The following is a 13,145-nucleotide window of genomic DNA, read 5'->3' on the forward strand; positions in this document are numbered from 1 at the left end:
GAAAATAGAGTGGACAGGTTACAACATTTTTGTTATTTTCATTTTTGATGTTGAATTCCTCTATATTCAAGTATAAGAAAGCAATTCACTTAAAATGTTAATTTTATGTAGTCTTTGTTGATAACCCATCCAATCATTTTCTGAATGTTTCTTCCAGGCGACACAGTATCATTCCAATTTCAATGTACTTTGGAAAATGTCGGGCATGTTCAGAACAATAATAAACTCGTTTTTAATAAGGATTTTAATGAAACAGTCAACATGTTGCTTCTCTACATGTATTCATGTCTTATATATGACAACATATGGCATGTGTGTCATATCATTTATCACAAATGTCATATAATTTATCAATGATTTATCTGCACATCTATCACTCCAGTGTTTATTTGCTAAATTGTAATTATTTCGCCACTACGGCCTATTTATTGCCTTACCTCCCTAATCTTACTTCATTTGCACACACTGTATATAGACTTTTCTATTGTGTTATTGACTGTACGTTTATTTATTCCATGTGTAACTCTGTGTTGTTGTTTGTGTTGCACTGCTTTGCTTTATCTTGGCCAGGTCGCAGTTGTAAATGAGAACTTGTTCTCAACTGTTTTACCTGGTTAAATAAAGGTTAAATAAATAAATACATTATTTTGTTTTTAAATGTGGTTAAATCATTTTGTCCCAAGTTCACCCCCTCCACATCAGTAGGTGGCGAAAAACGTATTACAGAAGCGGCTTTACTGGCGAAGAAGAATTACTTCCGGTTTCCGCTGAACGCAAGCTTGTTGATTATAGCTTGTTGTTAGCCGGTTAGCTAGCTAGCCAATTTTTATACTTTCACAGAATATTTGATTTAAAAAGACAAAAACAGACGCGTGGATTCACCAAAAAGGTAAACGGTAAAACTTTACGTTGAAAATGAAGTATTCCATAACTAGCTATGTCCCTGCTGGGCTTTAGCGCTGCAACGTTTGCTAAAGCCGGCTAGCTGAACATATTCGCTTGAAAGCTAACGTTAACTAGTCAACGTGAGCGACGCATTAACTAGCTAAATTATCGACACAAAATACAGGTATCTTCTTTGAATACACCTAATACATATGTTAACTAAATAATGTATCCATCAATTATAGACCGTTAACGTTGGCTTTCTGCAAAGACCGAGTAGTAGCCTCTACAAAGAGATTAGCTAACTACATTGCTTGCTAGCTCTGCTTGCCATGTCTAGCCAAGAACGTACGGTAAATAACTTGATAGTTAGGTGAGCTATCAGGTGATGACATATACATTTGACACACAATGACAGAATACAAATACACAGTTCCTACTCTTTACAGCACACGTCATCATGGCAGCTGGTGCCGATGTGAGAGATATTCTGGAGTTGGCCGGAGGGGACAATGATGGGCCGATCAGTAAGAAGGATTTCATCAACTCCGAGAAGGTAAGAATGATGCCCTCTGGTCACAACCTGCTGAGGACCTGTCTGTTGATGGTGTGTGAGAGTGGCTTGTGTGGAACAACTTACTGTGTCCCAACTGTCCATTGTTGAGTTTCATTAGCACAAGCCTATCAACTGACAGTCTATCGTTTACATCTAAATTGCACAGTTGATCTGCACTCAACCTTAATCCCCCCATTACAGAAAAAGGCCAAGAAAACAACTGAAACGTTGACCTTCAAGAGACCAGAGGGGATGCACAGAGAGGTGTACGCCCTGCTCTACTCAGACAAGAAGTAGGAACCCTGTTTGACGCAAACTCCCTCTGTCTGGCTGCCCTGCCTCTTGGGCTGAACATACTCCATTCTTTTACTTTTGAGTTGTTAGATACTTCTGCACTGTTGGAGCTAGGAACACAAGCATTTCGTTACATCCGGAAAACATCTACTAAATATGTGTATGTGACCAATAAAATTAGATTTACGTGAACACTGATCTCATAAAATGGTTTTTACTTGTGACTAAATTTCTGTATTGCTGCGTTTAATAGGGTGTGTCACTGAATTAGTATTCTGACCACCACCTGTCTCTCAGCAGAGATGCTCCCCCCCTGCTGCCCAGTGACACTACTCAGGGCTACCGGACAGTGAAGGCCAAGTTGGGCTGTAAGCGGGTGCGACCCTGGAAATGGATGCCCTTCACCAACCCAGCCCGCCGAGACGGAGCCGTCTTCCACCACTGGAGACGCATGGCAGAGGAAGGCAAGGACTACCCCTTCGCCCGCTTCAACAAAGTAAGGAGATGGGTTTCTCTCCACTCTCTTTTATTGTTTTTATCTCTTTATTGTTCACTTCATCACTGTCGGTCTCACACATCTCTCCCCCTCCATCTCCCTCTCTCTCCATCTCTCTCTCCCTCCCTGTGACCACCCGTCTCGCTCTTTTTCAATTCAAAGGGGCTTTATAGCCAAAGCAAATGCAAAAATCTCTCTCTGTCTCCTCCCTAGGCAGTGCAGGTGCCAGTGTACTCGGAGCAGGAGTACCAGATGTATCTCCATGATGACGGCTGGACCAAGGCGGAGACGGACCACCTGTTTGACCTGTGCAAGCGCTTTGACCTGCGCTTCATCGTCGTCCACGACCGCTACGACCATCAGCAATACAGAGTGAGGAGGCTATCTATGACTGACATTACACACACACACACACACATTTTAAATACATTTGAATCCACAAATCACAATACAGAAAAGAAGATTCAAGTATTTCAAAACATTTAGAATATTAGATTTTTGGGGGGCAAATATTTGAATGTGATGCATCATGAAATATATTGTCTTCCCATGATAATTGTACCTGCCGATAACATTTCTGTATTTGTACTTTCAGAAACGGTCAACAGAGGACCTGAAGGAACGTTACTACAACATTTGCGGTAAGCTGACCAAGGTTCGCGCTGCAACAGGGACAGAGCCCAAGATGTACGTATTTGACGCGGGTCACGAGAGGCGCAGGAAAGAGCAGCTGGAGAGATTATTCAACCGCACGCCTGATCAGGTTAGCAGCACCTCCCCAAAGACAATTCCACTGTTAGTGTTGAAGGTTGAAATGCTAGTCCAAGATAATAGTTGTCTACTTACCCATAGTCAGAAGAAATCATGGTTACCATTTTTATGTCTCTGTGTGCAGTTTGAAGGAAGTTGAAAGTAGATTTGCGAGCCATTGCTAACTCGCCTATGACTAGAAGTCTAAGGGTACAGCTATTGCGCGAATGCTACTGAGCAATTTCATGGTTTCCATGAGTTCATCTGACTCTGGGTTAAAGTAGCAAATGGCTTATGTGCCAAAATCTTGCACTATCCCTTTGAGGTGCAATTACTTTCAGCCTTTGATTCCTATCATGTATCTGGTGTCTAACTCCTGGACGGAGTTTGGCATGGTCATGGGTTATATTTTCACTGGGATCGCATAAATTAAGACAATGCACTCATTAGGTAGCCTAGTGGTTAAAGCATTGGGCCAGTAACTGAATGGTTGCTAGATCGAATCCCCGAGCAGACAAGATAAAAATCTGTCGTTCTGCCCCTGAACAAGGCAGTTAACCCACTGTTCCTAGGCCGTCATTGTAAATAAGAATTTGTTCTTAACTGACTTGCCTAGTTAAAGGTTAAATAAAAAATTGTATGTTGATTTGGACAGAAGGATGGCTATATTGCATAGGCCTAAATTATTTTAGTGTTATATATTTTTTAATTAGGGGGGGGGGGGGGGTTATCGGTGCCAATCAAACGAGATAGCTGTCAGACTACCACAACAACAAAACATAAGCAAGAAGGGGGGGTTGAAACAGCAGTTAGCTAACCCAGGTCTTTGATGATGGAGATGACCTCTAACCAGCCCACTAGAGTTTTTGTAGCTACAGAATAAGAATAAGTTCTCCAATAAGTTTTTATAGAAGTATTTGGCTCAAACCACTTTAAAAATAATTTTTAAAATTATTGCCTTTTTGGCGGCAGTTAGGGGGCACATGAACAATTTCATCGAATCCAATACAATGTCTGAAGTATTTCCTACTAGAAACAGACCATGTGACCAAAATATATTTGCATCTATCAAGCTGTGAAGGTCTTTAATGTATGTCCAGAGGTCACAGACCATTATAAGCTGGTTGTTTCAAGACCTGAATGCTGATTGGCTGATGTCATACCACATGTATTTTTACTGTTCTCATTATGTTGGTAACCAGTTTATAACAGCAGTAAGGCACCTCAGGGGTTTGTGATATATGGCCAATATACCAAGGCTACGGGTTGTGTCCAGGCGCTCCCTCGGGCCTTGTCGAGTGTTATTGCTTAATTATATTATTCGTAACTCATTCTTCTGTTTTAATCCCCCACTCATGTTGCACTTCCCCGTTTTGTCCTGAAGGTGGCAGAAGAGGAGTATCTGATGCAGGAGCTGAGGAAGATGGAGAGCAGGAAGAAGGATCGTGAGAAGAAGGCCCAGGACCTGCAGAAGCTCATCACAGCAGCAGACACCAACACAGAGATGAGACGTGCCGAGCGCAAGGCTACCAAGAAGAAGCTCCCGCTGAAACGAGAGATGGAGAAACCGGTATACAAACACTCTCCCATTCGCCCAATCCCTTAATAAGGAACCTGATTCCACCCTGCTTGTTTGTCTTGTCTCTGCGCTCACCTCTCTACTGTCTCCCCGTCTGTCCACAACAGACTGTTCCTGAGACGGCAGGGATCAAATTCCCTGACTTCAAATCAGCTGGAGTCACGCTGCGCAGCCAGAGGGTAAGCATGGCCATGCACAAAAATTATCAGTCACACATGATCTGTATAGGAATTGTATATTGGTTTGCTTAGATGGTTCCCCCTCCAAATATCACCATAGGACCTCAGCTTCCCTCTCAAAGACCAATATAAAGCATTCTCATTGAAACTCCATAAACACCATAGAGAACTCCCATTTGAAACACCGTAAAGAACTCCCTTTTGAAACACCGTAAAGAACTCCCATTTGAAACACCGTAAAGAACTCCCATTTGAAACACCGTAAAGAACTCCCATTTGAAACACCGTAAAGAACTCCCATTTGAAACACCGTAAAGAACTCCCATTTGAAACACCGTAAAGAACTCCCATTTGAAACACCATGAAGAACTCCCATTTGAAACACCGTAAAGAGCTCCCATTTGAAACACCGTAAAGAGCTCCCATTTGAAACACCGTAAAGAGCTCCCATTTGAAACACCGTAAAGAGCTCCCATTTGAAACACCGTAAAGAGCTCCCATTTGAAACACACCCCAACGTATTATTTTCTGTGTGTGTTACAGATGAAGCTGCCGAGCTCGGTAGGCCAGAAGAAGATCAAGGCCATTGACCAGATCTTGACAGAGCGGGAAGTGGGTGAGTTCAGTTAGGCATAATACCTACCATAATCTCAGCATAAATGTTAAACAGCAAACCAAGGCGCTGTCTCACTCACACAAACAACCAGACCTGGGTTCAAATATGTCTATTATTTGTTACTGAAATACTTATTTTCTGTGTAGTAGAATATTTAAAAAATATATAAATGTTTTAAATCTAACCTTTTATTTAACTAGGCAAGTCAGTTTTAAGAACACATTCTTATTTACAATGATGGTCTAGGAACAGTGGGTTAACTGCCTTGTTCAGGGGCAGAACGGCAGATTTTTACCTTGTCAGCTCGGGGATTCGATCCAGCAACCTTTCGGTTACTGGCCTAAAGCTCTAACCACAAGCCCCCCCCCCCCCCCAATAATGTGTTCCGAATCAAATACAACATTTAAAATACCAAACCGGTCTGGGTTAAAGGCATGGGAGTGCGTTTTGAGTCGGTGTATTTGAGTATTATAAAATACTTTCTAAGTGTATTTCCAAAAGCTGTGTTTTTTTTCTCAAAGAAAATATATCCAAATACTTACTTCCAAATGACTTTGAAAGTAATTGAAATACATTTCAGCGATTTTACTGAGTTAGAGTTCAGATAAGGAAATCAGTCGATTGAAATGAATTCATTAGGCCCTAATCTATGTAATTCACATGACTGGGAATACACATATATATATGCATATATATATATATGCATGCATGCATGCAGATACTGTAAAAACAACTAGGTGGCGTTGATCAGAAAACCAGTCAGTATCTGGTGGGACCACCATTTGCTTCATGCAGCGCAACACATCTACTTCACATAGAGTTGATCAGGCTGTTTGTGGCATGTTGTTGTCCCACTCCTCTTTAATGGCTGTGCAAAGTTGTTGCATATAGGAAAGAAACTGGAACACGCTGTCATACACGTCGATCCAGAGCATGTCTGGTCAGTATGCAGGCCATGGAAGAATTGGGACAATTTCATCTTCCAGGAATTGTGTACCGAACCTTGCGACATGGGACTGTGCATTATCATGCTGAAACATACCGTAATTTCCGGACTATAAGCCGCTACTTTTTCCCACTCTTTGAACCTCGCGGCTTATACAATGACGTGGCTAATTTATGGATTTTTAATGTGACGTAAATCGAGCACGCTTAAACTTCCCATCATTCTGATTACGGTAGTCATTTTGTCACCCTCATCATGGCAAAGACACGGAGAAATGCATGTGATGCAGCTTTCAAGTTGAAGGCGATCGATCTGGCTGTTGGAAAAGGAAATAGAGCTGCTGCACGGGAGCTTGGCCTTAATGAGTCGATGATAAGACGTTGGAAACAGCAGCGTGTGGAACTGACTCAGTGCAAAAAGACAACAAAATCTTTCAGAGGGAAGAAAAGCAGATGGCCCGAACTAGAAAATGAGCTTGAAGACTGATTCCTGGAGGCACAACAAAGTATTTGCAGCCACTCGACATCAGTGTAAATCGTGCATTTAAGGTGCCGTTCAGTGGGAGGCTTGGATGACAAGTGGGGAGAAATCCTTCACTAAAACGGGCCGCATGCGAACGGCAACTTATGGTCAAGTCTGCCAGTGGGTCCTGACAGCGTGGAGCATTGTCAAAAAATCCACTATCATCAACGGGTTTCGAAAGGCTGGACTGCTGCGTGTTGAAGAGGGCAGCATGAGCTCAGTGGGGAATTTGCCTCCGGATGAAAGTGACGAGAGCGACAATGAAAACGATCCAACATCGGATGAAGCAATTCTGAGGCTATTCAACTCCGACACCGAAGGAGATGACTTCAGTGGTTTCAGTGCACAGGAGGAGGAAGATAGTGACCAATGACTTTCTTGGTAGGCTACTGTTTACTGCTATTTTATTTATTTTTGTTACAAGCCGTGTTTCGTTAAAGCCTATTTATTTTTGTTAGAAGCCGTGTTTCGTTTAAAGGCTGTGTAAAGTTCATTTGTTTCAATGTACCGGTTGTCACCTGCGGCTTATAGACATGTGCGGCTTATTTATGTACAAAATACATATTATTTAAAAATTCAGTGGGTGCGGCTTATATTCAGGTGCGCTTAATAGTCCAGAAATTACGGTAAGCTGATGTCGGCGGATGAATGGCATGACAATCCAATTTTGCTCGTTGTTTGTTGTCCGTAGCTTATACCTGTCCATACCATAACCCCACCGCCACCATAGGTCACTGACAGCATCAAACCACTCGCCCGGTACAATTGAAACGGGGATTCATCCGTGCCCGTGGCCATCGAAGGTGAGCATTTTGCCCACTGAAGTCGGTTACGATGATGAACTGCAGTCAGGTCAAGACCCTGGTGAGGATGACGAGAACGCAGATGAGCTTCCCTGAGGTGGTTTCTGACAGTTTGTGCAGAAATTCTTTGCTTGTGCAAACCTACAGTTTCATTAGCTGTCCGATCCCGCAGATGAAGTATCTGGAGGTGGAGGTCCTGGGCTGGCGTGGTCTGCGATTGTGAGGCCAGTTGGGCGTACTGCCAAATTCTAAAATGACGTTGGAGGTGCCTTATGGTAGAGAAATGCAACATTTAAATTATCTGGCACAGCTCTGGTGGACATTCCTAAAGTCAGCATGCCAATTGCACACTCCCTCAACTTGTAGCCTTTTATAGTTTCCAGCGCAAGGTGCACCTGTGTAATCATGCTGTTTAATCAGCTTCTTGATATGCCACACCTGTCAGGTGGATGGATTATCTTGCCAAAGAAAAATGCTCACTAACAGGGATATAAACAAATTTGTGCACAACTGGCCTACCTGGTTAAATAAAGGTGAAAATAAATAAATAAAAAAATAGAGCAAACACAGACCAAGGTACTGTGACTAGATAGTTGGACTTAAATATCCTTTGAGTTGATTTGTCCATGTAGGTCAAGTAAAACAAGGCAAACCGTTTGGTTACCTCCAATGCATTGTGGGCCTCGTACAATGGTTAGTGGGATATGTCCTATCTGTGTGTTTTTCATCTTTCCCTACGTTGCTCTCTCTGTGTAGACCTGAACCCCATGCCCACAGAGGAGATAGTCCAGATGTTCAACGAGCTGCGCAGTGACCTGGTGCTGGTCTATGAGCTGAAGCAGGCCCACGGTAACTGTGAGTACGAACAACAGATGCTGCGCCACCGCTACGAGGCCCTGCTGAAGGCTGGAGGAGGAGGGGGGATCCCTGTTGGGCCCCCAGGAGGAGGAGGACTAGAGGCCCCTGGGGGTCCCGAGATGCCCGCCTGGCCCGGCCCAGACGACATCAAGGGCGAGGCCAAGGAACAGATCATCGATGTGGTGGGAGCTCCGCTCACCCCCAACTCAGTAAGTCTCTCAGCCCACCCCACTCACAAAAACCATTAGGCACCAAAGTAAGCATTTCACGGTAAGGTCTACACCTGTTGTATTCGGCACGTGACAAATAAAATTTGATATGATTTGAAATGGAATTAAACACACCGACACAGAGGGACTACCTGAACCAGGGATGCAAACTGGTCACCTTTTTTCGGCGAAATTTGCCATTTTGAATCCAAAATAGGTGACCTGCGTGATTCGTGTAGATCCGATGAGAAAAGTTTGGGAGGGGAGAGGGGGGGTTTGGATCACTACTGGCTGGATTCTACTTCATTTTACTCAGTGAATGTTATTCTTGCATACATGTAGCCTTGTGCTCTTGATCGATATCTATAGTTGCCACTATAATACAGCAAAAATAGAATGCCTGTTTCTTTCATTCTATTGCTACTTTAAGATGTTTTTTTCTCAAGTGCAATATTTAGATGTGTGTGTGGTCACAAGCGTTCTATTATAAAGGCCTTCATGGCTAACTGCAATATTAGTGTGTTGTTTCTTTCTCAAGACTTGACTGTCATTTGCAGTAAAGTCTAGGCAACAAATAACATTGGATTAATTTCTTTACATTTTTTAGCTGTGAGTTAGGTTCATATTAACCACTTTTTATTTGACACACCGAGACTCATCATGTAGTTCATATTCTTTGTTGTTTAATTAGTTCCAACCTGCATTTCCTCCTAGCAGAGATGTTTTGCATGTTTGTGTCATCTTTTTGAGCCCTCACCAGTTTGCATCCCTGCTAAGACTTGTCCAATAAGAAATGCCTATTTTCATTGTCCGTTGCAATACGTTTTGATAGTGTATCCTAATGAATACGACCCTGCTGTATTAACAGGAGTTAGCTGAATACAATTTGTCAAAGAGAATACATTTAGAAAATGTTCCAATGTGCACAGCTCTTAGTATTCTCATAGTTTATGTGAAATTCTGCAGGTTTATACATCTTCTGGACCAATGGCTGACAGCGTTTGGTGCAATTTTTTTTGTCTTTCCAGCGTAAACGCAGAGAATCTGCATCCAGCTCCTCGTCCATCAAGAAGGTGAAGAAGCCGTAACGTCAAGCCCTGGTGTTTTATGGGACTGTGGAGGAGAGGAGAGTGGATGAGGTCAGAATACAGAATGCTGGAGATAGGGGGGGTGGGGGAGTCATCCACCCCTCTGACAAATAACAACCAAGCCTTGTCCCCCCCATCACACACACCCCTGAATATGACTGATACACAGGAATAATACCCCCCACCAACACCACCACATCCCCTTTACAGCCAATGGACCCCCCCCCCCCCCCCCCCCCAGCCTATCATGACGGAGACAACGACTGACATCCCATTTCATTACTCCTCTCCCTCCTTCGCCCAGGCCGAGATGAGGCCAGGTAAACTGTAAATAGCCAGAGTGAGCTAATTGAGCCGTGGGGAGAGAAACGTCTATTTGAGATTGGGGCAGGGGGGTGGGACCTTTGGTCACTGTCTTTTTGTTTCTCGTCATGCTGTTATGTTTCCTGGGCTGTGTAGTTTTGTGTCTTACCTCTTAGTTGGCGGCTCGCCCTGTCATTGCGGTCAGTGACACTTCCTTACTCAGATGGGTCAAAAGATTTAGCTTGTGGGAGAGTTTGAACAGGCTAAGATGGACTGTTGTCCTCACTGTCTGAAAAGAGAGGAAAGCAATCTGCTCCATTACCCATTCAATAAACATCTTTGTTTTTTCAAACGGTCTTGTGTGCTAATATCTCACGGCTAGCATAGTACCTGTATGTAACTCATGCTAGAATCAGTCTGACCCCTCCAAAATCACCAGGCAAACTCTACCCTGAAAGGTAGGACTGTAGTGGGCAGTAATATTTAACATGTAATTAGCCTATTCAAATGTTTGACTCCATTAAGATCTTTAAAATAAGCAAGCGTTAGGCAATGAGTTGACATTGACACGTAAGAATTGGTCTGACAATTGTCTAGATCAAAGGCAGATATTTTAACAATGAATGTATTCACATATAAGGCAGGAAGCTTCAGCTCCACAGCATTAACAAGCATTCCAAGGCATTCCAAGAATATAGATCCTAAGGTTAAGCATGAACATGGAGATGCTTACTAGGCCTGAGACCTAAAAGTCTAGGAAATTCAAATGAGTCATACAACCTTCCTCCATGGGCAGGATACAGGGTAAGAGAGAGAACAAAAGGCATTTAATTCCATTTATAACATCTGAAGGTGTAACCTTGCAACCCAAGACCAACCACCTTTCGCCAATTAAACAATACCAAGTTTACAGAATAACCTGACCACCAAGGCCCAGTCTCCACAGTGTGTCAGCGCATAACCTGACCACCAAGAGTTATCCTCAGTGAACAGTAACCACAGAGATCATAAACTCAGTGAAATGTCCCTTTTTCAGGACCCTGTCTTTAAAAGATAATTCGTAAAAATACAAATAACTTCACATATCTTCATTGTAAAGGGTTTAAACACTGTTTCCCATGCTTGTTCAATGGACCATAAACAATTAATGAACATGCACCTGTGAAACGGTCATTAAGACACTAACAGCTTACAGACAGTAGGGAATTAGGTCACAGTTATTAAAACTTAGGACACTAAAGAGGCCTTTCTACTGACTCTGAAAAACACCAAAAGAAAGATGCCCAAGGTCCCTGCTCATCTGTGTGAATGTGCCTTAGGCATGCTGCAAGGTGGCATGAGGACTGCAGATGTGGCCAGGGCAATAAATTGCAATGTCTGTACTGTGAGACGCCTAAGACAGTGCTACAGGCAGACACGATGGACAGCTAATCGTCCTCGCAGTGGCAGACCACTTGTAACAACACCTGCACAGGATCGGTACATTCGAACATCACACCTCCGGGACAGGTACAGGATGGCAACAACAACTGCCCGAGATGCACCAGGAACGCACAATCCCTCCATCAGTGCTCAGACTGTCCACAATAGGCTGAGAGAGGCTGGACTGAGGGCTTGTAGGCCTGTTGTAAGGCAGGTCCTTTCCAGACATCACAGGCAATAACGTCGCCTATGGGCACCAACCCACCGTCGCTGGACCAGAAAGGACTGGCAAAAAGACGAGTCACGGTTTTGTCTCACCAAGGGTGATGGTCGGATTCACGTTTATCGGTGAAGGAATGAGTGTTACACCGAGGCCTGTACTCTGGAGCGGGATTGATTTGGAGGGTCCGCCATGGTCTGGGGCGGTGTCACAGCATCATCGGACTGAGCTTGTTGTCATTGCAGGCAATCTCAACGCTGTGCGTTACAGGGAAGACATCCTCATGTGGTACCCTTCCTGCAGGGTCATCCTGACATGACCCTCCAGCATGACAATGCCACCAGCCATACTGCTCATTCTGTATGTGATTTCCTGCAAGACAGGAATGTCAGTATTCTGCCATGGCCAGCGAAGAGCCCGGATCTCAATCCCATTGAACACGTCTGGGACCTGTTAGATCGGAAGGTGAGGGCTAGGGTCATTCCCATCCAAAATGTCCAGGAACTTGCAGGTGCCTTGGTGGAAGAGTGGGGTAACATCTCACAGCAAGAACGGGCAAATCTGGAGCAGTCCATGAGGAGGAGATGCACTGCAGTACTTAATGCAGCTGGTGGCCACACCAGATACTGACTGTTACTTTTGATTTTGACCCCCCCCCTTTGTTCAGGGACACATTATTCAATTTATGTTAGTCACATGTCTGTGGAACTTGTTTAGTTTATGTCTCAGTTTTTGAATCTTGTTATGTTCATACAAATACTTACACATGTTAAGTTTGCTGAAAATAAATGCAGTTGACAGTGAGAGGACATTTCTTTTTTTGCTGAGTTTACATCCATATAGATAGCATCAGAGTTCCCCTTGGTGAACAGTAACCACGGAGATCATACATCAATATCGATAGCATCAGAGTTCTCCTCAGTGAACAAGTTTCACATAGATACCAAACATGGATACTTTAGCATTAGTCTGTCACAATAGTCAGTCCTCTGAACACTGTAACAGAGATATATTTTGTCCCCTCAGAGGGGGAAGGGCTTACTAGTCCTTGGGCATTGTCCTTTGTTACTGGACCATTTTCCATGCAGCTCCATGTGACAGAGAACACATAAATTCGGGCCGAGCCTACAGGACTAATCCCTCAAATCACCTGGCAAATTGTCCTAAAAAATAGGGATGAACGAGATTGAGAAGACAGCCCACAACGGAGTGTGATGGAGAGGAGTCTTCGATTTCTTCAAGAACAGCCTGAATTCTTTGGGACATGGGAACGTTGCTTAATTGGTATCACGGGACCTAACGTGTGTCAGGAAAACACCATTACACCACCGCCACCAGCCTGTACTGTTGACACCAGGCAGGATGAGGCCATGGACTCATGCTGCTTATGCCAAATCCTGACTTTGCCATCAGCATGAC

At 43.7% G+C, this 13,145-nt stretch overlaps 1 protein-coding gene across 2 annotated transcripts; it reads left to right on the plus strand.

Annotated features, from left to right (window-relative positions):
* The first annotated feature begins 739 nt into the window (after nt 1-739).
* On the plus strand, nt 740-10,436 carry LOC129867411 (DNA methyltransferase 1-associated protein 1-like). Of its 2 annotated transcripts, none has more exons than XM_055940790.1 (11): nt 740-889; nt 1,335-1,441; nt 1,643-1,734; nt 2,033-2,231; nt 2,445-2,603; nt 2,827-2,994; nt 4,366-4,551; nt 4,668-4,739; nt 5,283-5,355; nt 8,383-8,693; nt 9,722-10,436. In XM_055940790.1, the coding sequence occupies exons 2-11, from the start codon at nt 1,346-1,348 to the stop codon at nt 9,779-9,781; spliced, it is 1,416 nt and encodes a 471-aa protein (XP_055796765.1). In that variant the 5' UTR covers nt 740-889; nt 1,335-1,345; the 3' UTR covers nt 9,782-10,436. The 2 variants fall into 2 exon arrangements, with proteins under 2 accessions (XP_055796765.1, XP_055796766.1); XM_055940791.1 differs by having other exon boundaries at nt 2,036-2,231.
* Nucleotides 10,437-13,145: the final 2,709 nt, after the last annotated feature.

This window comes from Salvelinus fontinalis, chromosome 12 (genome assembly GCF_029448725.1).
Source record: "Salvelinus fontinalis isolate EN_2023a chromosome 12, ASM2944872v1, whole genome shotgun sequence".
Taxonomy (NCBI): domain Eukaryota; kingdom Metazoa; phylum Chordata; class Actinopteri; order Salmoniformes; family Salmonidae; genus Salvelinus; species Salvelinus fontinalis.

What these genes read in the sequence shown, in the direction of transcription:
- LOC129867411 (XM_055940790.1), top strand. Translation starts at nt 1,346, where the DNA reads ATGGCAGCTGGTGCCGATGTGAGAGATATTCTGGAGTTGGCCGGAGGG. An exon ending in ATTTCATCAACTCCGAGAAG is followed by an intron (nt 1,442 to 1,642) that starts GTAAGAATGATG and finishes CCCCCATTACAG; the next exon opens with AAAAAGGCCAAGAAAACAAC. An exon ending in TCACGCTGCGCAGCCAGAGG is followed by an intron (nt 4,740 to 5,282) that starts GTAAGCATGGCC and finishes TGTGTGTTACAG; the next exon opens with ATGAAGCTGCCGAGCTCGGT.